Here is a 25,093-nt window from a genome sequence, read left to right on the forward strand (position 1 = left end):
CTTGTTTGGGGCCCTCTGTTCTTCCTGTATCTGAATATCTGTTTCCTTCTTTAGATTTGTAAAGTTTTCAGCCATAATTTCTTCAAATGTATTTTCTATTCCCTTTTATTTTTCTTCTTCTGGAATCCCTATTATGCATAGATTGGCCCACTTTATATTATCCCATAGATCTCTTGTATTGCTTTCTTCATTTTTTTTTAAAGATTTGGCTTTCTGTCTACTGTCCTGATTGGATGATTTCCATTATTCTATCGTGCAAGTCACTTATTCCTTCTTCTGCATTATTCATTCTGCTCTTCATTGACTTTAACTCAGCTTTCATCTGCAAATGAATTTTCTACTTTTTCTTGGCTCCTCCTTATCGTTTCTAGTATCCTTTTACAGTAATCTGTGATATTGTTGATATCCATTCTTAATTTCCTCAATGTTTTCTTTTATTACCTACTTTTTAAACACAGTGTCTGTTAGACTGCAGAAGTCTGTTTTATTGTTTGCTCCTTCAGTGGAACTCTTCTGTATTTTTTTTAAACTGGGAATTGTTCCTGTGCTTCTTTATTTTGCTTGTATTTTTCTTATCCTGTGAATTTAGGGAAAACAGTTATCTACTTTAGTCTTGGAGTGTTATTTATATGCAAGAGCATCCCTGGATAGCTTGTGAGGGCTTATTTATTTATTTATTTATTTTGGCTTGTATGCTTGCTGTCTCTTTCCTCTGAGTGAGCAGGCTGCTATCCTCTTGATTGGGTGTGTGCAGATGTAGGTCTTCATGTGCTTCCAGGGAGGTGGGGGCAATGGGCAATGCCTACAGGTATTGCTTGATTGCTTGGAGGTGGTATGGACACATGGGGAGGTGAGGTTTTAAGCTGCTCCTAGTTGCAGGGCCCTGGGCAGTGCCAGTGACCCTCCAGGAGGTGAGGGTGGCTCCCAGAGTCCTTGGTAGTGGCAACAGCAGAGCATGTGCATTCCCAGTGGGTGGTGCTTGTTTGCAGGGCCCTCCACAGTGGTGATTCCTGATGTGACTGGAGGCACAGGCAGTGCCTTTTCATGGGACCTATAGTGGTGGCATGCCAAGCTCACTTTGGGAGTCAGAGATGGCTGGAGCAGTTTGCACCTACCCCTGCAGCCCATACAAGAAGTGCCCTGCCAACTAAGAGCCTATGTAGTCCCACCTCTACTCCTCTCGCACTCCCCAACAATGGGGCATTGTTTCTCTTTCAGGCCCGGGCCTCCTCCTGCCCTTGCTGAGCTGTGCCTGTCTACTTCCCAGCCCATAGTGCTCTCTATCCCCCTCAGGCTGTCTCCATACAACCAACCCTAGTCCTCTCCTCAGAACGGATCTTCATTGTCTAAGTCTCAGTGCCCAGCACCCACTTAAGTGTCCCAGGCTGAGGTGTCTTGAGCGGTGGTACTGATGGTCTGTGTGGCACTTTCTCTCCTTTGTCCTCATCTGAACAGCTGCTGAGATATTCTCTGAGGCGTTGAGGCTCCCCCTCCATCCTGGCTGATCTCTCTGTCAGTTAGGCAGCCTCCTAGGGAGTGGATTTCTTTCCTCTTTCACAGCTCCCTCTCAGGAGTGCTGGTCCCATCCTGATTCCTTTTTTCTCGTTTCTTTCTCTCTCTCATTTTTTCCTTGTGTTGTATCCAGTTATGTGGAGGGTTTCTACCATTTTTGGAGGTCTGAGATCTCCTGAAAGCATCAGTAGGTGTTCTGTGAGAATCATTACACATGTAGATGGTTTTTCTGATGTGTTTATGAGAGGAGGTAAGTGCCACATCTTAATCCTCTGCTATCTTGATCCTGCTCCCTAAATTTCTTTATTTTTAAGTATATATTATTTTTGTTTTTTTTGATTTAAAATTACACTAAAATTTTGATTACGTCTTAGTGTTGTAGTATATTAGTAGATAAAGATTTCTCTTATAATATAGCCCTCATGTTGTGAAAATCAATCCAAAGTCTATGGAGTGCCAATAAATGCAAGAGCTACAATATGTATCTCTATCCAGAATATTTAAGTCTATGTAGTTTCCATGTAAAAAGTTTGTACTGACTTACAAATGTCTAAAAATATTAATATTTTTATAATAAAAATTAAAAAAAATTCATTAATTGAGGGCTAGCTAATAAAGAACAAGACATTCATTTAAAGGAATATTAGGCAAAAAAGAAGTGGGGCAATATGTGTTGATATTGGAGAGTATATTTTATGTATGTATGGTTAAGTGAAAGAGAAAAATTTTGTAAAACAGATTTTCACAGAATTTTCTTCAAAAGAACATATAGATACCTGCTTAGGAAATTTTTCTAAGATTATGTGATAATCTGGTTAGACTTGGACTCTTTGGGGAATGAATGGAAAATTATTCTCAAGTTACACCTTTCTACCTCAGTCGACATTCTCAGATTTAACAGGTATACTTAAAATGAAATCCCAAATCCCTAGATGAATGTTTTTTAATTCTCACATGTCTGTCTCTCTCCAGCACCAAGCAGATTTCCATGTTATATTCTTTTTTGTTGTCTGTTTGTTAGGGTCACACTCACAGCATAAGGAAGTGCCCAGGCTAGAGGGGTCAAATCAGAGCTGCAGCTGCCGGCCTACACCACAGCCACAGCAATGCCAGATCCAAGCCACATCTGTGACCTATACCACAGCTCATGGCAACACGGGATCCTTAACCCACTGAACAAGGCCAGGGGTCAAACCCACATCCTCATGGACACTAGTTGGGTGAGTCAGGATGGGAACTCCACGTTTTATTCTGGCAGCTGTCCCAGGTTTTAAATATAACTGCCTACATTAGGCTATCTTTATATTCTTCCTACATAGAAGTGCCTGGCTGGTAATCGGGGACCTGCCATAGATACAAATGTCTGGAAGAAACTTGCGTGAATGCACATATAGAAGAGTGGAAATCTGGAGCAATACCGGAGAGCAGAGTTAGATCAAGGGGTTCAACTTCTGTATGGAATTCTGAGAGAGGACCCGTGGGGTTAGAACCAGCAGCTCTATAAAATGAGTGAGGAGAAACCAGATGTGATGGGGGATTTTTATTTAAGTTAAGGCTTTGACTGAGACTAAAATGCAGGGGATCAATTGCGGAATTTCTTATTGTTGGGGGAGCTGATTTTGGCTCTGGTGATCTAAGAGAATCTGGGAATTGCTTAGAACGTAGAGAAGAATGGGGGTTCTGCTCAGAGTCTGAGTCAATCTTCTGGAAGCCTAGACTTGGGGCCTTGGAGGAGGCAGCCTTGATATTGAGAAGCCTCTGGGGAGATTTGAGGTTTCCCATGAAACACAAACTTGGAAAAGTTCTGAAACTTAATTGGTCAAAAAGGGAAATGACTACAAGTTTGTTTTGTTCTCCCCATACTGATTGCTGAGGGATGCCCTGAAAGTGGGCTAATTAAGAACAGGTTCAGTGGCTGAGTCCCCTTGGAAAGGTGGAAAATGGGGATGGAAGGAGAGAGAGACCCTTGGCTCCCCACAACACTCTTATTTCTGGATTTTTCCCTATGCTCCTACCTGAGGACACTTTTCTTCCTCACCATGAGTAGAGGCAGCCACACGTAGCTCTGACCCATGTTTGTGGCTCAGCAGTAACTGGAAAGGATTTTCCTTGGCTGAGCCCCAGAGAGCCTTCCAAGTGGTGCTGAGCCCATCCTTAGAGGTGAGTGTCTTCTCAGGGTTCCCCTCTACAGAGGGAAGAGTAGGAGAGGATCAGGATGGGGCGTTCTGGGCTTGGCTGCTGTCTAGAAGCATGCACCGAGAAGGCGAGGAGGGGGCTGGGGGAGTAGCAGAGAGAATGGGATAATCTCTGAATTTCCCTGCACAGCAGAGAGCAGACTCAGCTGTTCTCTGACCCAAGGCTGGGTTAGGCACAGCTACCTCAGTCTGTCAGAAGAATTTTCTCCCATTTTTCTTCCTCTAGCAGTGGTTAGGCACAATTGCGGGAAAGCAGACCACTGAGATCCTTCAACAGTTCTGTCCTTGAAGCCTGCTTGCCCATCAGAAATGATCCACAGAAATATTGAGCCAGTTGCCTCAGGATGGGAAAGGAAAAAGGAAAAGCAATAATGTGAGGAAGGGAGGCAGATCAAGAGAATAGGATGAAGGGCATACAGCTCATGAGCCTTGGCCAGGACCTAGTACTCTTTGATCTTATGTTACACAATCATACATCCTTCATCTACCAAAAAATTTAAAATTTTCACCACTATTCTTTGTTTCCACAAAAATTTTATATATATGATATAATTTCATGTAATATATAGAAGATATGTCTTTACTCTCATGGAGTTTATATTCCAGTATAACGCATGAACAATGAATGAATAAAATTAAACTTCCAGTCCCTCTTTTTGCCTTTATTTTTCCATGGTATGATTAATAAGGCAACATTCTAAATGTTTTACTTAAATTGTTTTTGTGTGTGTGTTGGAATCGTCTCCACCACTTCCTTGAGTATAAGCTCCAAGGGGCCGGGGTTTTTCCTCTGATCACTGCTGCATTTGTTTCATGTTCTATTAAGGTATAAATAAACAATCATTAACATGATATCAGGTAATGATACGTGCCATGAAGAAAACTCAAGTCCAAGGATGAGCATGTCTTTCCTGCTTGGGGAAGGGTGATTGGAAAGAGTGTTCTGAGAAGATGACATTAGTGGAACAGGATGGATGGAGTGAGGTGAGAGATTCAGGCATCCTAAGCAGCTGAGAGCCTTGGGTCTAAACCTGTCAGGTGCCATCTTTTTCCTTCCTGCCCAAACTTTTGGAAATATGAAGTTAAAGAGGAAGGAGTCGATCTTGAAAATGATCTCAGTCTCCAAAAATTCCCACTCAGAACATTAGCTCCTCTATAATTTATGGAGAAAAATATGAGGAAAGCAGTGATGTTCCTCTTAGACTCTGCTTCTTTTCTACTGACACCAGTGAAGGATGAGGAGTGGGATTCCAGTTCCCATCCTTTGAATATCATGTGAAGTACAATTATGTCATCTGCTGCAGTTAACCCAAGAGGAAAGAACAACCCCAGGACCACAGGGGCTGGATGGGCATCAAAACAGGCCTCTTTCAAGGATCCTTATCTTAGTTCCCTGTGAGAAAGCACATCCATTGGGGAAAAGAGACAAGGGGGGTTTTCTTCACACCAGTGCAGAAGATGGGGTTTTCACCCATTGTAGGCAGCTAGAGTTGGATGTGAGGTGACAACATTTGGGTCTGACGTTGCGCAGAGCATCCTAGCAGGGGGCACCTCACCTGCTCATCAGGTTGGAAATAGTTCCTCATCCTAATCTGTCCTCCCTCTCTCTTGAGAGCTGGACCATGTGGCACCTGTTTGTTCTCTTTTGATCTCTAAGTTTCACAGGAGCAGAAACAAGGACAAAATGATGAGCAATCACTCAAGTGCCACTGAGTTCTGCCTTTTGGGTTTCCCTGGGTCCCAGGAAATACATCACACTCTTTTTGCTATATTCTTTCTCTTCTACTCAGTGACCCTGATGGGAAACACGGTCATCATTGTGCTCGTCTGCGTCGATAAACGTCTGCAGTCCCCCATGTATTTCTTCCTTGGCCATCTCTCTGCCTTGGAGATCCTGGTGACAAGCACTATCGTCCCTGTGATGCTCTGGGGGCTTCTGCTCCCTGGGATGCAGACAGTATCGCTGCCTGGGTGTGTCACCCAGCTCTTCCTGTACCTTGCTCTGGGCACCACAGAGTTTGCATTGTTGGGAGCAATGGCTGTGGACCGTTACGTGGCTGTCTGCAACCCTTTGAGGTACAGTGTCATTATGAACAGCCGCACCTGCATCTGGGTGGTCATTGTGTCCTGGGTGTTTGGGTTCCTTTCTGAAATCTGGCCTGTCTATGCCACGTTTCAGTTTACCTTCTGCAAATCAAACCTGATAGACCATTTTTACTGTGACCGAGGGCAATTGCTCAAACTCTCCTGTGACGACACTCTTTTCACAGAGTTTGTTCTTTTTTTAATGGCTGTTTTCATTATTGTTGGTTCTCTGGCCCCAACCATTGTCTCCTACACCTACATCATCTCCACCATCCTCAGGATCCCCTCGGCATCGGGCCGGAGGAAAGCCTTCTCTACCTGTGCCTCCCACTTCACCTTCGTCGTGATTGGCTATGGCAGCTGCTTGTTCCTCTACGTGAAACCCAAGCAAACGCAGGCTGCCGAGTACAATAAGATAGTTTCCCTGTTGATTTCTGTGTTAACCCCTTTCCTGAACCCTTTCATCTTCACTCTCCGGAATGACAAAGTCAAAGAGGCCTTTCGAGATGGAGTGAAATGCTGCTATCAACTCCTGAAGGATTAGCTCTTCTCTCAGTCAATTTAGATGGTATGATCATCATCTTGGATTATTCAGCCACCTGCAAAATGCTTCTAGCACCATTGTCGCCATTGCAAAAATCAAATAGCCTGTGCAACTCCTGATCAGGCCATGGCAGTGGCAAGGCAGGTAAAAATGGAACTTATTCTCTGATCACTGGAATCTCATACTATTAGTTTCTGCTTGTTTCTGCTGTTGATCCCGAAGAACCATATTCCTGTTCTTGTGATGTGGGAGGACCCAGGGAAATGAAATACATGCACATTTGTAACCATTTGGTTGGTCAAATTATTGGCTTCTTATTCATCTGGAACATGTATTTCCTGGTAGAAGAATGAAATGGGAAGGTGTAGGGTGCAATAGATGGCATAATCAGAGACCAAATGTAGAGAGGCTTACTTTGTTTCTTCACCAACTCGTGCTGGTTCTTTTCCTATATTTTTTGTGAAATTTCTTGACCAGATGGCTATATGCTTTTAAGATATCCTAGGGTTCTCTCTTTTTTTTTTTTTTCTGGTTATTTGCTGAATTATCCTGGTCCCATTGCTACTGTGAAGTAAAAGTAGTATTATATACATTTTCCCACGGGATCAATCTAGAATGGTGATATGGAGACTGGAATGCTTCTCATTAGGCAAATCTTCATGACATAAAAAACCAAATATTTGGAGATAAGAAGGGGAAAACACTCCCTTTGCTAAACTTCAGGGTGTTTCTTTAGCCTCTTCCTTTTGAGGTGTGTAGGGATATAGACAAGTAAGACTGAAATGACTAATTCTTGAGATCATCTTGTGTTTTACTGATGCTAAAAGCAACGCTTTCTGCTCAGACTTCTCCCAGATTCAGACTTCAGGCTGCATAATGCCTAGGATTCTTTGTTTTCCAAATTCAAGTGTCAGTACCATCCATAGGTCTTGGCTATGGGCAGACTTTAACAAATGAGGGACCACCCACCTCATTGTCAGTTCCTCAACTCCAGGGCATAGTGTCTGACAATGTGATTGCAGAAATTTCAAATTGTTGGAGCAAGGGCTTTGGAGAGGAGTTCACTGAAATAATACCACTCAGCACATACTGCCAGCCCTGAACTGAATGGGGCAACTAAGCTGCCAGGCAGGGCTTGATGGGGTTACTTAGGGTTCCCAAGGGCACTGTGTGTGGATGTTTTCCCACTGGTAGGAGAGGCGAGATCACCATGTCTACTGAGTTATTGGTACTGAATAGGAGCCCCAGACGAGGTGCCCAGGGAGGTCTTCAATCTAGCCCATGCTCTGCCAGCCAAGCAAACACCCTCCCTGGTGGGGCTGTGCTGCTGAGAAAGCGCTGAAGGCTGAACGTTGTCTAGGTATCTCCTACCTCCCCCCTTCATTTCATGAGGTCTGTTCTCACTAGAGGAATCCCACTTTTCTAGTTCACTCACGCAGAGAAGGTAACTTTTTCTAATTTGCAAAGGCTTTGTATGTCTTAGGTTGCCCCTGGGCTGCTGGAGACACAGTAGGGAATTGAGGGGAGCCTCACAGCCCTCAGTTAGTTTCTTTTGGGTCTTCCCTTGTCATCGCCATGCCTCTAGCATCCCCTGCTTGTCCCACGTTCACCCACCAGCTTCCCTCCTCTTCCTCTCCCTTTGTTCTTCAGTTCTCAGGTTCCTCTCTTTTCCTCCTCCTTTCCCATTCCCCCCATTTTCTCAGGAGTCTAGGTTCTGACCTCTCACTGCTAACACACTCCTGTTCACCCCTTCTCACCCCCAACATCCCGTTCTCCTCCTTTACCTCAGTGATGTCCTATTCCCAACCACCTCTTTATATGCTGTAGTCCTTTTGCTTATTCTCTCAAATGAACACAGATGGAGTCTAGGTTATGAGAGGAGAAGGCAAGTTCCAGATGAAGAGACTAGTGATTGGGACATTTTCGTACTGGGGTTTTCTCTTCGGTCTTTGACCCCAAATAAAGCAATCTGCATTAGTCTGTTTGCATTTGTCTGCTTTGGCTTCCGTAACAAAACAGTATAGACTGGGTGACAAACAAAAATGAAATTTACTTTACACCGTTTTGGAGGCTAGAAATTCAAGATCAAGGTTCAGACCAATTCAGTTTCTGGTGAGGGTTCTCTCTGTGGCTTGCAGGTGCCACCTCCTTTGGAGTTCCACACATGGTCTTGTGGTGTGCATAGCAGAAAAGAATGAACTCTGGTGTCTCCTTTATAAGGACACTTATCCTATCCAGTCAGAGTTCCACCTGTATGACCTCACTTAACTTTAAGGACTTCTTTGGCAGCCCATCTCCAAACACGGCAGCACTGTGAATACGGGGGGATACAAATATTAAGTGTATAACACCATCACTCTTAGTCCTGCAATATAAATTTACTCTCATCCAGAATACCTACTTTGGAGTTCTCTTCTGGTGCAGTGGGTTAAGGATCAGGGATTGTCACTGCAGTGGCCCAGGTTCCTGAAAGTTCGAGCCCTGGTCCTTCTGGGAACTTCCGCATGTATGCATGTGGAAGGTGGGGGGAAAAAAAGACAAGACAAAACAGAATGCCTACTTAGCTTCACACTGGGAGCTAGGAGACAGATAGTTCCTAGCTAAAAATATCTTGTATAAAATAAAATGAGGTCCCTCATGCTCATCTCCACCACTATAGACACACAATGAAACATTAATATCTTTTCATTCCACCTAATTGTTCTCCGTACTCCTCAAAACTGATCAATATAGGTATCTAAAAAGAAATTCTAATTATAGACTTTTATTGAACTCCTTATGCATTTGTAATTACCACACTGCACAATAACTCGTGTATATTTTGAGGTATGTCAGATTGAATATGTTGCAATTTTTACTTAATATAAACACTGACCTCTATTAATATATATATTTGGCATTCTTAGTCATATGGTCATAAGTAAAAATAAAAACAAAACTAATGAGAATGCTACTTCCAGCCAGGCAAGTTTTTAATATTCTCTCTTCTAGAGGATTTCCTTGGTGAAAGGAAAATGCTTACACAAGGAGTATCAGTGATGTATCTCTGACAAGACATTCACTTTTTCTATAGAATATTATTTTTCTGTATTTCTATAGGTATTCCTCTATATTCATACTTAATGATGCATAAATATTGGTGTATGTGATATAAATTAAAATATCCAATTTTCTACATATGCTAATATTTCTTATTAGGAGTTAGGAATAAGAAGGGAGTGTTATGTAATTAGAATTTCTATGCCTTCTATATCACCATCAGAAATATTAATTTTGTGCCTAATTTAAATATCTTCAGCTTTTAAATTAATATCTGATAGCTATTCTCAAAACTGAATAGAACTATAATGTGAAGCAGTTTTGTCCAACTCCAAGGTTTATTCTTAACCTCTTTATTTTTGTTTCATTTCTTTGAGTTAAGACACTGCATATAAGTTTTCTATCATTTGATTTTTATGTATTGAATATCTAATATGTATAATAAGTTGCTTTAAATGCTTTGGAAGTAGGTAGATGGAAGGAACAAGTATTAATTATCTACTGATTACTTTATAATTTCTCTATATTTTTATTCAATCCTGCAGCATCCTGTTAGTTAAGTAGTATTATGACCATTTGACAAATGAGAAAATTGAGGCTCAAAAAGGTTAATTAACTTGTCAAAATTTACTCATCCATTAACCAAATCGGATACATCAGATTGGAAAAAAAGAAAAATTCTGAGTATTGATGTGAATGTCGGAGACTAGACTTTTATTCATTTCTGATGGGAAAATAATATATTATTGTCTGAGTTATCAGAGGGTTACAAAATTAGTAAACATGAACTATGACCTATTTTTAAAATGATTCTTTCTTCAGCTGTGTTGAGTTTGCTGATGAGGCCATGAAAGGAATCTACGTGCAATGTTTTCTTAATTTATAATATTTTCATCTGATTATCTCTTCCTTACAGTTTTTATTTCTTTGCTGAAATTCCTCTCTTGTTTATGCATGTTGCCCATTTTTTCCATTATATCATCTAACATAAATTATGGTTTATATTACTTCATTAAGTAAATATTTTTGAGAATAACACTTTAAATTATTTATGTATTTCACATTTTTAAGGTTTTTTTTGAGGGGGTGGATGCTCTAGTGCTTATCATACACGTCTTAACTTAGAATTGACTTCATATTAATACTAATAGTGTCATTTGGGTACAGAAACTTTACACCTATGCAGCACTATTCCCTTCCCCTCCCTTTGGTGCAATTATATTTTTCCATCTATGTAGCAACAAGCTAAACAATATATTGTTATAATGATTATTTTATATAATTCTTAAAGAATCTTGAAGAAGAAAGAGAAAATAAATATGTATTATATTATCCTTTTTTACCCTTTCGGATTCTCTCAATTTGTTCCTGAGACTCAATTTGCTATTTTTTGCCGTTTCCTTACTCTGAAACAGCTTTACTCCCACTCATTTTCCTTTGTGCTGTTATTGGCAAATGCATTACATGTTTATATTTATCCACTCAAGAATACAATTATATATCTCATGTTCTATACAGCTCTTTTTTTTTTAATCAGTTAATGGAAGGCAGGAGAAAATATGCACTTATGACCTCTTATATAATTATAGAATTAGCTTTATTCATGCTAATTTTTGTGTGCATGTATTTTATTCTAGTTTCTATCTGGGGTCATTTGCTTTTAGTTAGAAGAACCTCCTTTAGTATTTCTTTTAAGGCAAATCTTTTAGCAACAAACTCACTGTTTAAATATATCTGGGAATGCCTTTTTTTCCCTTTTTTGTTTTGTTTCGTTTTTTTTGCTTTTCTAGGGCTGCAACCACAGCATATGGAGGTTCCCAGGCTAGAGGTAGAATTGGAGTTACAGCTGATGGCCTACACCACCAGGGCAATGTAGAATCTTTAACCCACTGAATGAGGCCAGGATGCTAGTCGGGTTCCTTAACCACTGAGCCACGATGGGAACTCCCTTTTTGCCTTTATTTTTGAGAGATAATTTTGTTGGTATAAGATTCTTGAATGACCGTGTTTTTTCTTTTAGAATTTTGAATATATCATCCCACCACCTTCTAGTCCTCATTGTTTCTAATAAGAAGTCAGCTGTTACACTTATCAAGGTTGCCTTGTATTTGAGAAGTCTTTTTTCTCTTGCTGCATTAAAGTTTTTTTCCCCCCTTTGTCTTTCAGAAGTTTTACTATTATTATGTTTCTGTGTGGATCATTTGCATTTATCCTACTTGAATGTGTAAACTGATGTTTTCTATCAAAATTGGAGTTTTCAACCATCATTTCCTTAAATATTTTTATACTTTTTTGTGTCTTTACTATACTTTTGATGTTCCCATTTCATGTATATTGGTGCATTTTATGGTGTCCCATATTTCTCTGAGGCTCTGTTCATTTTTCTTCTTTGTTTTTTTTCTCCTTGTTCTTAGGATTGCCTAATTCCTATTGATTTGTCTTCATGCTTACCAATTAATTCTTCTGTCAGTTAATATTCTACTGTTGAGTTCCTCTACTGAATTTTTCCTTTCACTTATTTTCAAATCTAGAATTTGCATTTGATCCTTTCCATAATTTTGATTTCTTTGTTGATATTCTCTATGAGGAGAACCATTGTCATTATACTTATTTTACTTTTTAAATTTTTTTAGGGTATTTTTTTTGTTTTTAGGGCTGCATCTGCAGCATATGGAAGTTTCCCAGGTTAGGAGTCAAATCAGTTACAGTTGCCAGCCTATGCCACAGCCACAGCCATGCCACATCTGAGCCATGTCTGTGACCTACACCACAGCAGATGACAACGCCAGATCCTTAACCCACTGAGCAGGGCCAGGGATTTAACTCGCATTATCATACTAGTCAGGCTTGTTTTCACTGAGCTACAATGGGAACTCCTTCCTTTAGGTTTTTGAACATATAATAGCTCCTTTGAAGCCTCTCACCATTAAATGTGCCATCATTCCTTTTGCAAGCAATTTCTCTTTTGTGCTTTTTATCTTATGCATGGATCATATTTCTTATTTCTTTGCATGTCTTGTGATTTTTCGTTGAAAACTAAACATTTTAGGTATTATATGGTAATATTCTGAATACTGTTACCCCACCCCAGGGCTTGTTATTACAGTTTGCTTGTTGAATTGTTTAGTGTCCTGGACTATTTTTAGTGAAGTCCATTTCTCTGGCAGGACCCCCAGTGTCGCTCCTCAGAGGCCACATTCTTAGGCAAACACACAGTAACCTTGGCTTGACAGTGGTTTTAACAAGGCTCTCTTTGTCTCTTTCCCTGATTACATCCAACTGTTAGGACCCACTAATTGCTGAATAGCTGTAGTGTTTTTTTTTTAAAACAACGTCTTGGGGCATAAATTGCTTCATAGTCTGATCCAATTATATTTGGGCTCCTCTGCAGAGATACTCTTTGAGGTCAGAATTTGAGGTTTATTCTGACCCCAAAAGGCATTTCTTAGCTTTCTTTTTCTCTGGTTCTCTGGGTAAATTAGCTGGCCTTTAGTTTGTCTTATATCTGACATGAAGTTATCAGCCTCCTTTGCTTACCACAAAAACCTTCATTGTTTTCAAGCTGCCTTCAGGCCTAAACTTCCCCACACTCGTTTCAAATAAAGTCAGTTCTTTCAGAGCTGGCTCTCCTCTTGGGCAAAATACCTGAGCCATGACTCAGGAGCCAGGGATGGGGACAGTGGTGCAATTCTCTCTATATGATAACTCTGCTTTAGTTGCAGGGTACTGGGCAATGGCAGTAGCCTTTGAACTTCTTGGTTTACCTCTTTTAATGTGGAACCTTCACCTTATGAGTAAGCTTGAGGGAGAGTGATTGGGGCCCTCGTATTCTCAGTGTGCTGTTCCTTTACTCTGTGAATGGAAACTGTGTAGAAACAAGAAGTCCCAGTCCCCTTGTCTGCACATTCCTGGAAATTATTTTCTGTAACATATGGTTGTGGGGGAGAGATGAGAAATTCTGCCCATCTTCTTCTTATGGGAAGCTACTGTATCCCTTGACTTGGAACTGGGGAGAAAAGGAACCTATTGTTCTTGGCTTTGCCTGCCTGGAGCAGAGTTTCCATCACACCGAGCTGGGAGGTGGAAGGATGATTCAAGTGCCATAGACTCTTGCTGTTCTTACCAAGTTTTAGTAGGCTTTCTTACATGAATATTTCTTCATTTGCCGTATGCCTTTAATGCAATTTCCCAGTGTTTTTAAAATGATAATTTCTACAGGGAGTTCCCACCGTGGCTCAGCAGAAAAGAATCCGACTGGTATCCATGAGGATGCAGGTTTGATCTGTGGCCTTGTTCAGTGGGTTAAGGATCTGGCATTGCCATGAACTGTGGTGTAGGTTGCAGACATGCCTCGGATCTGGCATTGCTGTGGTTGTGATGTAGGCTGATGGCTACAGCTCTGGTTCCACCCCTAGCCTGGAAACTTCCATATGCTGTGGGTGTGGCCCTAAAAAGACCAAAAAAATGATAATTTCTACAATTATGGTTGTTTAACTAGCCAGCCAGTCTCAAGAGCTCCCTTGTCAGTTGTAGCTGTTTTAAAGTCCCTTACTGATACTGTATCTGCTCTGAATTTAGTTTTATTGCTTTTTCTCTTAAAAATGGTTGTTTTCTCTCTCTCTCCCCCTCCCTCCTTTCCACTCTTCCTCCCCCCTGTGTGTGCGTGTCTTATAAATTAAATTCTATGTATTATAAATAGGACAGTTTAAACTGAGGTTGATAGTATTTATTCCTTACAATGGACAAACCCTTTTTCTCTTGGTCTACCTGTAAGTTTCAGGGGTACAATTAATTTGATAAGGAAGTTGAACTGAATTGGGGGGTATTTTGTTGCTTTTAGTGAACCACATGCTTCCCTTTTTTTTAGGCTCTGTCTTGGTCTTAGGATTTCTACCCTGGGTATATGCATTATTTGGATTTAACGCAAAACGGTCATTGCCTTAATATCTTACAGTTATGAAGTATTTAAAAATCTTCGAGTGTTATCACAACTGTTTTGGACATGGCTGATCTTCCCTTACCCCATTCAGATAGGTATGTTTGTGTGAGAAACTGTCCCTGTCCCCTTTTCATTGTTCTCAAAGAATTGTTGCTGAGGCAGTCTGGTCTTGATGAAACAAGATTTTTACTACCTCTTCTCCCAAATTTATTTTCTATTGTTCTAAGTCCACAAATGTGCTAAAGCTGCTAACAGAAAAGAGATAATATGCATCAAAGATATTGCAACAACTGCCAAAACACACAGTAGCAGGCACGGGAAGAGCATGCCTGGGACTGAATCCAGAGGATGGTGAATCAGTGGGGTGGTTGGAACATCCAGATAAATAAGGGAGTTTGTTGATGTGGAACCACTTCCCTGTCATGCAGAATTAACACCTTGGCAAGCATCCTGAGAAATGAGTCTAATATAAGCTATTTTCTGACTTGTGGAACTTGGGGAAAAAAATGACAACCTTCACTAAACTGAGTTGAGATGCCAAAAGACTCTGAAGGAAGAGATCAAAAGGCTTAGAAAAGTGGACATGCTGTAATAGGGCTGTTATATAAGACTGAAAAACTCACCAATTGACCATGTCTTTGGGAGAGAGCCCTGGAGGATACTCTGCTTAGCAAGGTAATAAAAACATTAAGTTAAGGAGGCCAAGGAGGACATCAGCTGAGGCTATTGTTAGGAGATGCTGTTACAGAACTGGATTTCCTGGTGGCAAAGAGATACAGGTAGCCAGAATAACAAAGGCCACATGGAAGCACTTTGTCATATGCAAAGTGTGCGTATTTTTCCCTATTAGTCAGCAAGTTGAAAAGGCAAACAGGAGGGGCCTGAACCGTGTGGATCGTTGGGTATGGCAAATAAAACATGGGGTTCATGAGGCAAGACATATGAGCAACCAACAAGAGTATTGCTTAGTGTGCATAATTGAAAGAAATCAAAAATGAATGAGAAGGCTCAGACTAGCTATCCCAGTGAAATCACCCCTTTGCCCAGTCTCCAGATTTGAACCAACTCTCAGACCCAGTGTCATCAAAAGAAAGAATCTCATGTACCAAAAGTAAAGCCCTGTGATACCATGACAAGTGTATCCAGTAGGATTTCCCAGACTTGCACCCAAAGCCTACAACGATTTACTTGAGTAATCACCACTGGAGAAAGGGGACGACTCATATTTTAAGAGCTGTGGGATACAGTATATGAGTTGAAGCTCATACTTGGGGATCTAAAACACCATCCATGCTCCCCTTATTAGGGAAATTTTTAGGATCCAAGCAATTAATGTAGTATGGAACCAGATCTGTCTGGATCCATCTATTTTTAACTTTTTCTCTCCTTTTCCTCCTCTCTTTTCCTCTCCATTATTCCTCTACCCTTCTGCTCCTCTCCTCTTCTTTTCACTTTTCAAGTTCCTCTTAACCCTCTCCCCAGCCTTTTCACACACCCACACATGTGGTATAAATGAACACTCATTCTACCCAAGACACTTGTGCTAGGCATTCTGAGAACTCAGAGATGAGGTCCAGGCTCTTTTCTCAAATCACTCACAGTGCAAGAAGGGATAGGAGGGGTGTGTTGGTGAGCAAACATTGTCATAGGGTACCTCACAGAGACATGCACAGGATGAGATGATGGTACAGAGGAGGAATCTCCAACTTAGCCATGGGGAGAAAAACGGGATTGTTCACAGATCAGTTATGCCTGACTTCATTCTAGAAAGAAAATTGTGTGGTATCAGGAAGAAAATGGGGAATTCCATGTTTTCATTCTCACTTTTCACTAGAATCTGGCTTATTTAATTGTTAGTTTCTTGGCATGTATTTCCAGTCATGTAAATAGACATTTCATGGAAGAGGAAGTTGTTTTTCAGTCAATCATGAGAACACTAAGAAAGCCATCATGTAAACAGGGACTTCTCCATCAGGAGTTTGGATTCTAGGAAAGGACTAGCTTCTGCCAGATTATTATTATTATTTGGTTGCACCCAAATGACATGTGGAATTTTCTGGACAGGAATTGAATCTGCATCACTGCCATGACCTAAGTTACAGAGGTGACAATGCTGGATACTTAACCCACTGAGCCACCAGGGAACTCCCTTCCAGATTATTTTATTTTGCTCTCATAAGTAAGCTACCTTCCTAAACCCTCTACAACATAAGCAGAGATTACGGTGCTTAGAGAAGCTATGATGGCAGAAGACTGGATTTCCAGTAGACCAGATTCTTTCCCCCAAATTCTATCTTGACTTTGGAAGATGATAAATGGAAAAACACAGAATTTATAACCAAACTGAGGCTCAAGTCTCTGCTCCACCGGCTTTGAGTTGTGTGCCCCTAGGGAAGTTACCTAACCTCTCTGAGTATCACAGGGTCAGACACTTAGGATGTTGGAAAAAATTAAAATACAGTATATAAAAGACCAAGCCCATACCAGATCATTATGTCGGAGGTGGAACAGCTGTCGGAGATCATCTACACTTTCCTTTTACATAAATCATGGTCCAAATGTATATGGTTAGTCAGTGTCCATGATAGAAATAACACCTGGGTCTTCTGAGCTACAAGGCAGAAGGTAGCCTAGGAGCAAAAATTATAAGGGAGAGAACAGTTAGTATTTACTAGGCAAGTCCATGGTAGCAATCATTGTACATTGATTAAGTCACTTAAGGAACTAGTAGAAAACAGGAAAGATTATGATAAAGTCCTGAAAAGAATTTTACACAGAACAAAATTATAGCTATAATGTAAAAGAAAAAAAATAGCTGAATGGTGATAGACAATGGGGTCTGCTCATAAATCTATTCAGGACTGCAGACTCAAAGCAAGATGACTTCTCTCAGACCACTGGCCAGATGTGATGGGAGCAAGAGGCTGGGGGTCCACAGTGCAGAGATGATGTCTACTGATAAGTTTGGTGACAGTTATTTTCTTCCTAAGTGTTCTGAGGTCAGTTTCTTTTTTTGTAAATAAAAGAATAGTTGATTTACAATGTTATGCCAATTTCCACTGTACAGCAAAGTGACCCAGTCATATATATGTAAAATGTATATATACACATTCCCTTTCTTATATTATCTTCCAACATGGCCTATCCCAAGAGACAGATATAGTTCCCTGTGCTATATAGTGGGGCCTCATTGCTTATCCATTCTAAATGTAACAGCTTACAAAGTTAATTTGGAAACAACACACACAGCCCAGTGGATTGGCAGCATGATTTGGGAAATAGCACAACCTCTGTGATCCCTGCCACAATCAAGCAGGGGACTTCAAAAGCAGTTCATGTTGCACAGCGAGCCAAAGGAGATGAGAGGGGCCTATCTGCACCTATTTTTACTTTGCAGCAGCTACAGGGACTTCTCTGACATCAGCACAGGAATGGTACAAGTCCTACAGCTACATAGAAAGCCTGTTAGCAAAAATTAAGGACAGCCTCTGCCTTAAGGCTGCAGAGAATGCTCCATAGACCAGCTAAACAAAGGGGGTGACTACAGAAAGGTGCCTCCCCACTCCAGCTACAGAAATCAGTCCCTAGAGTCTCCCTAACAAAGGGAGGGACTTCATGATCAACTGCTGATGTTTCCAGTTACAGGAAACCATCCTAAGAGGTACCTGGAAGGAGGAGGGGTCACTGGAGCCAGTGCTGCCACCATCCCCTGCCAGAAAGCAATCCAGGGAACCATGCACCACTGCCAACTCTTGCAGGGCCCCATTCCTAACAGCCACCTGGCTCTAGGGGAGGTAGTGTAATAGTGTAATACCACTGCTCCCATCATGTGCTCTAGGTACATGTGAGCCACTATCACCCTTGAAAACTCTAGGACTGGGCACCAGCTGCTGCATCTCCATACCTGCTCCCAGGGGGACAATAAATATAGAAAGTTAGATATTATGAGACAACAAAGAAACAGCTTTCAGACAAAGGCATAACAAAAACATCTAAATGAAGAGGATATAAGCAATCTACCTGATGAAGAACTCAGAGTGTTGATAGCCATGGTGATCCAAAACCTTGGGGAAAAATGGAGGCACAGAGTAGGGAAGTTATAAGAAATATTTAACAAAGAGCTAGAAGACCTAAAGAACAAACAAACTAAGATGGATAGCATGATATATAGAAATGAAAAATATACCAGAAGGAATCAAGAGCAGGATAACTGAGGCAGAAGAATGAATAAGTGAGGTGGAAGTCAGAGTGGTGGAAATCACTGTCACAGGAAAATATAAAGAAAGAAGAATGAAAGGAACTGAGGGGAAACTAAGAGATCTCTGGGACGACATTAAATGTAATAACATTCACATCGTAGAGGTCCCAGAGGTCCCAGGAGAGAGAGAGAAAGAGCAGAGAAAATATTCAAAGAGATTATAGCTGAAAACTTCCCTAATATGGGAAAGGAAACATTCATTCAAGTTGAGGAAGCACAGAGAATCCCACACAGGATAAACCCAAAGAGAAATACAGCAAGACACATAGTAATAAAACTGAGAAAAATTAAATACAAAGAAAAAATATTAAAAGCCATTAAGGAAAACCAACAATTAACATACAAAGGAACCCCCATAAGGATAACAGCTGATATTTCAGCAGAGACTCTGCACCCTAGAAGGGAGTGGCAAGATATATTTAAGATGATTTTAAATGTATATCCAGGGGAGGAATCTAGAACCAAGAACACTATACCTAGCAAGGCTCTCATTCAGACTCAGTGATGAGATCAAAACCTTTTCAATAAGCAAAAGCTAAACGAATTCAGTACCTCCAAACCAGCTTTAAAACAGCTACTAAAGGAACTTCTCTAAGCAGAAAAGAAAAAGCCACAACTAGCAAAAAACATTTCAAATGAGAAAACTCACTGGCAAAGACAAAGATCGAAAAGGTGGATATAAAGGTAGAAAATCGCTCACTGACAAATATGATATCAAAGCTAACAAGCATGAGAAGAGAAGAAGACAAATGCAGAACATTGAAAATGGATTTGAAAATAAGAGAACTGTAACCCAAAACAATTCTGTACACACACAGATGGTCATATCCAAATCTAATGTGAACCACAAACCAAAAACTATAATAGGCACACACATAAAAAAGAAAAAGCAATCCAAACATAACACTAAAGATAATCAGCAAGTCATAAGAGAAGACAATAAAAGAAGAAAAAAAAACCAAAGTAACAATTCAGAACTAAAAAAATGGCAATAAATACATACTTATTCATAATTACACTGAATGTAAATGTAGATCAAATGCTCCAACCAAAGGACACAGACTCAATGAGTGGATACAAAAACAAGACCCATATATATGCTGTTTACAAGAGACCAATTTCAGACCCAAGGACACATTCAGACTGAAAGGGGATGGAAGAAGATATTACATGCAAGTGGAAAATCAAAGGAAAGCAGGAGTAGCATTACTCATATCATGCAAAATAGACTTTAAAATAAAGAAAATCACAAGAGACAAAGAAGGACACCACACCACATAATGATCAAAGGATCAATCCAAGAAGAAAATATAACAATTGTAAATGTATATGCACCTAATGTAGGAGCACCTCAATATATAAGGCATAAAGGAGAAACATAAAAGGAGAAATCAACAGCAACACAATAATAGTGAGGGACTTTAGTATTCCACTTACATCAATGGACAGATCATCCAGACAGAAAATCAACAAGGAAACACAGGCCCTAAATGACACCATAAGCCAGATAGATCTCACTGATATTTATAGAACATTCCATTCCAAAGCAGCAGAATATACATTCTTCTCAAGTGCACATGGAACAGTCTCCACTTTGGGCCACAGAACAAACCTTGGTAAATTTTAAAAAGGTGAAATTATTTCATTTACTCCAACCATAATGCTATGAGACTAGAAATCAACTGCAAGAAAAAAAATAGCAAAAGAACACAAACTCCTGGAGCTAAACAATAGGCTAATGAAGGACCAATGGATCATTGAAGAAATCAAAAAATACTTAGAGAAAAATGACAATGAAGGTATAACAATCAAAAACCTATGGGACATAGCAAAAGCAGTTCTGAGAGGGAAGTTTATAGCAATACAATCTCATGTCAGGAAAGAAGAAAAAGCTCAAATCAACAACCTAACCTTATACCCAAAACAACTAGAGAAAGAAGAACAGAAAGCCCAAAATTAGTAGAAGGAAAGAAATCAGATCAGAGCAGAAATAAATGAAACTGTTAGAACTCATCAATGAATTTGGCAAAGCTGCATGATACAAAATTAATACACAGAACTCTATTGCATTTTTATATACTAACAATGAAAGATCAGAAAGAAATCAGAGAAACCATCCCATGTACCATTGCATCAAAAAGAATAAAATACCTAGAAATAAACCTAAAGAGACAAAAGACCTATACTCTGAAAACTCTAAGGCGCTGTTGAACGAAAGCAAAGACAATACACAGATGGAAAGATATACCATGTTCTTTGATTGGAAGAATCTGTAGTGTCAAAATGACTATACTACCCAAGGCAGTTTATAGATTCAATGCAATCCCTATCAAATTACCAAGGACAGAACTAGAGCAAAATATTTTAAAATTTGTGTGGAAACACAAATGACCCCAAATAGCCAGAGAAATATTGAAATAGAAAAACAGAACTGGAGGAATCAGGCTCCCTAACCTCAGACAATACTACAAAGCTATAGTTATCAAAACAATATGGTACTGGTGCAAAAAACAGAAATATAGATCAATGGAACAGGATAGAAAGCCCAGAAATAAACCCAAGCACTTATGGTCAACTAATCTGTGACAAAGGAGGCAAGAACATAGAGTGGAAAAACAATAGTCTCTTTAATAAATGGTGCTGGGAAAACTGGACAGCTATATGTAAAAGAATGAAATCAGAACACTCTCTAACACCACATACAAAAATAGATTCAAAATGGATTAAAGCCCTAAATATAAGGCCAGAGAGTATAAAACTCCTAGAGGAAACACAGGCAGACCACATGTTGACATAGTCACAGCTACATCTTGTTTGATCCACCTTCTAGAACAAAGTCCATAAACACAAAAATAAGCTAATGGGTCCTAATTAAACTCAAAAGCTTTTGCACATCAAAGGAAACCATCGAAAAACAAAAAGACCACCCACAGAATGGGAGAAATTCTTTGCCAACAATGCAACAGACAAGGGCTTAATCTCCAAAATATACAAACAGGAGTTCCCATCATGGCTCAGCGGTTAAGAGAACTGACTAGTATCCTTGAGGCTGGGGGTTCGATCCCTGGCCTGGCAGTGTTGCCATGAGCTGTGGTGTAGGTCACAGATGCGACTCAGATCCCACGTTACTGTGGCTCTGGCCTAGGCTGGTGGCTACATCTCTGACTGGACCCCTAGCCCAGGAGCCTCCATATGCCATGGGTGCGGGCCTAAAAAGACAAAAAAGACCAAAAAAAAAAAAAAAAAAAAAAAAACCCACCAAAAATGAAACGAAAAAAGCTACCTAAGTGTACAAACAACTTATACAACTCAACAACAAAAAAACAAAAACTCAAAAGAAAAATGGTCTGAAGACCTAAGTAGACATTTTTTCGAAGAAGATATACAGATAGCCAACAGGCACATGAGAAAATGCTCTACATGACTAATTATTAGAGAATTGCACATCAAAACTACAATGAGGTACCACTTCACATCTGTCAAAATGTCCATCACTAACAAGGCATCAAATAACAAATGCTGGAGAGGGTGTGGAATAAAGGAAACCCTTCTTCACTGTTGGTGGGAATGTAAATTGGTACAATCACTATGGAAAACAGTATGGGTATACCTCAGAAAACTTAATATAGAACTACCATATGATCCAGCAATCCCACTCCTGGGAATACATCAGGACAAAACTTTCATTCAAAAAGATACATGCACCCATATGTTCACTGCAGTGCTCTTCACAATATCAAAGACATGGAAACAACTTAAATGTCCACCACAATGAGTGGATTAAGATGTGGTAGATGTATAGAGAACAGACTTGTGGTTGCCAAAAGGGAGGGGGAGGGAGTGGCACTGATGGGGAGTTTGGCGTTTTGGATACAAACTGTTACATTTGGAATGGATGGACAGTGGGGGGGGGCTACTGTACAGCACAAGGAACTGTGTGTGACTGGGTTACTTTGCTATACAAGAGAAATTGAAGAAACATTGTCAATCAACAATACTTTAGTATAAATAAATTAAAAAATGTGAACGTTTGCATCTACCAACCCCAAAATCCCAGTCCACCCCACTTCCTGCCTCCTCCCTCTTGGCAACCACAAGTCTGTTCTGTGTGTCTGTGAGTCTATTTCTATTTTGTTGATAGACTCATATGTGTCATATTGTAGATTTCACATATAAGTTATATCACATGGCATTTGCCTTTTTCTTTCTGACTTACCTCACTTAGTATGAGAATCTCTAGTTGCAACCAAGTTGCTGCAAATGGCATTATTTCGTTCTTTTTTTAATGACTGAGTAGTTTTCCACTGTATATTTCTTTATAAGCAGAAAGCCCAGGGGCTAAGCCATGTTAAGACAAAGGGAACCAGACCAAAAATATTTGCTGAAGTGATCTGAGGGCCTCTTAAGAGTGGGAGGTGGTGGTGATGGCAACCAATGCTTCTAGAATATAGTGTGTGAGAGGAAGTGACAGCAGGTAGACTCTCTGGGTAGAGGTCACTGAATTATGGAATGTATGATCCAAGGAAGCATTTTTAAAGAAAACAGGGAGGTTAGAGAGATTTTTTAAAAATTAGAAAAAGGTTGACTTCGTCTAATGGCATGATCAATTGTCCCATCTCTTATTTATACATAGATTACAACTATAATTCTTTTTCTTGAGTCAAAGAAAAAGATATATTGGAATCTATCTATCTTATCTTACCTTATCTTATCTTATCTTATCTTATCTTATCTATCTACCTTCCTACCTGCCTACCTGTGTGTGTTGATGTAAATTTGAACGGGAAATTAGAGAATCAAAGAAGATGGAAAGAGACCTTATAGTGACTGTTGATCAGCATCACTCAAGACCATGAAACGTGCAGAGGGAAAGAGTCATACACAGAAGACTTGATGAGGAAAGAGGAAAGTACTTAATATTCAAAGGGATGATTCAGTTTAGAACAGAGTGAGGCTAGACTTGAGGAAGCAAAAGCAAGGCTTGGGATGTGGAGCAGAGGCTGGGGCTGGTGCAGCTGGAGAGAGTTTATGAGGAAAAAATTCAGGGGACAAGAAGCTCAGAAGGCTGACAAAGGACAGGAAATCCAGGGCCCCAAAGGAAAGGATGAAGAATGCCTCTAAATACCAAAGATATAGAAAAACTGCTTAAGAGTAAAACTTTTAAATACCATGGTTACTGAGAACTACCTCATGGTAGTGATATTGCATCCATTATTTCTAATGCTCACAGCAGTGGTGAAAAGTTGTTATCACCATTTTATAGATAAAGGGTATGAAGCCCACAGAGGTTAAGAAACAGCTTGTGACAGAGGTTGTGTTTGAACTCAAAGTCCGATGCCGAGTCACCACCATGGTGCTTCCCAACCGTTGTGATTACAGGATCCTCACAAAAATGTGTGCATGCCAAGCATTGCCAACACACTGAGCAAATAATAGGACTATGTTTAATCCCTGGAGTGAATGCTCTGATAAATGAAATACCCATCCATTGGAAAACATTGCTGATTTTGCCTTTTTGTATTGTATGAATTTTCTCAACTAGGGAATATTAAAATGATCCACTTTATAAGTTTTAACATCAAGTAGGGAATTTTCATAACTTTTTACCACTTCAAATAAGGACTGAATGCTGCCTTCCTCAAGCCACCACGTCCTGCTTCATGTTAACCCAGGTCGTGTATAACCTGCAGACCAACAGCATGCATAGACAATGGACACTTCTCGGTGTGCAAAAAGACATGGTGTACTTTATGTGTGACTGTGAGGTACACGAGGAATACATTATGGAAGGAATGAGAGAGAAAGGCAAATGGGCCAAGTCCAGGGTGGTTAGCTAGAATCTGAATGCCGTTAACAATAATGACCAGAAGTGATATGAGATGTCCTTGGCTTTAGATGATTTCTGCTTGTTAGAGGTATCTTCATTATATTTATCTTACTTCCCCCAAGTCAGTTAATGTCTGCCTGCCTTCCAAAGTAAGAACCAGAAACTTCAGAAACCAAGGTACCAAGGAGCCCAGGCGTGTATCTTCTCAGAAATGTGTATACACCCCCACCTAGTGGCAGCTCTGAATAATTCAGTGGTGATACTGGTCCCTTGCAGGCAGTTTCCAGGGATGATGTCCTAAGGAAAAGCTAGAACCTGAGCATATGTTCATTTTCTGCAGTGGGGAAGGGGGTAAAAAAAGAAACACAAAGAGATAAAATTGGGGGAACAATTTTTTGGAAACTTGAAAAGAAAATGCTAGGTATTTCTGGCATAAGGTGGATATTCAAAAATTGAGGGCAGTCTATGAGCAAGGAGACCTAAGAATGGTTTATTTCCATGAACAGGAAAACACAATTTAACATTTTTTTTGAGTTGGATTAAACGATGGTCTTAAGAAAGTAGAATAACTGAAGGTGGTGCAGTACCATATTGATTCCCTCCAGAAGGGCTGAGAACTGAGGATAAATGTCAATGAAATGACTGCTGAACTATAAACCCAGGGGGCCATGTTTTAAGTTCTCAGGTATATATT

At 40.1% G+C, this 25,093-nt stretch overlaps 1 protein-coding gene and 1 long non-coding RNA gene across 3 annotated transcripts in view; both read left to right on the top strand.

Annotated features, from left to right (window-relative positions):
- The window catches only part of LOC106508196 (uncharacterized), a 259,868-nt gene that overhangs the window by 202,151 nt on the left and 32,624 nt on the right, over positions 1-25,093 (top strand). The window lies entirely within an intron of this gene.
- Positions 5,295-6,336, top strand: OR9A2 (olfactory receptor family 9 subfamily A member 2). The gene has a single exon (XM_085005554.1). The coding sequence runs from the start codon at positions 5,392-5,394 to the stop codon at positions 6,334-6,336; it is 945 nt and encodes a 314-aa protein (XP_084861680.1). The 5' UTR covers positions 5,295-5,391.

This window comes from Sus scrofa, chromosome 18, assembly GCF_054392235.1.
Source record: "Sus scrofa isolate SSC_HxYL_T2T_F1_AM1 chromosome 18, Sscrofa_HxYL_maternal_Yorkshire_Landrace_v2.0, whole genome shotgun sequence".
In the NCBI taxonomy this organism is placed as follows: domain Eukaryota; kingdom Metazoa; phylum Chordata; class Mammalia; order Artiodactyla; family Suidae; genus Sus; species Sus scrofa.

Coding starts and splice junctions, on each gene's coding strand:
- OR9A2 (XM_085005554.1), top strand. CDS start 5,392: ATGATGAGCAATCACTCAAGTGCCACTGAGTTCTGCCTTTTGGGTTTC.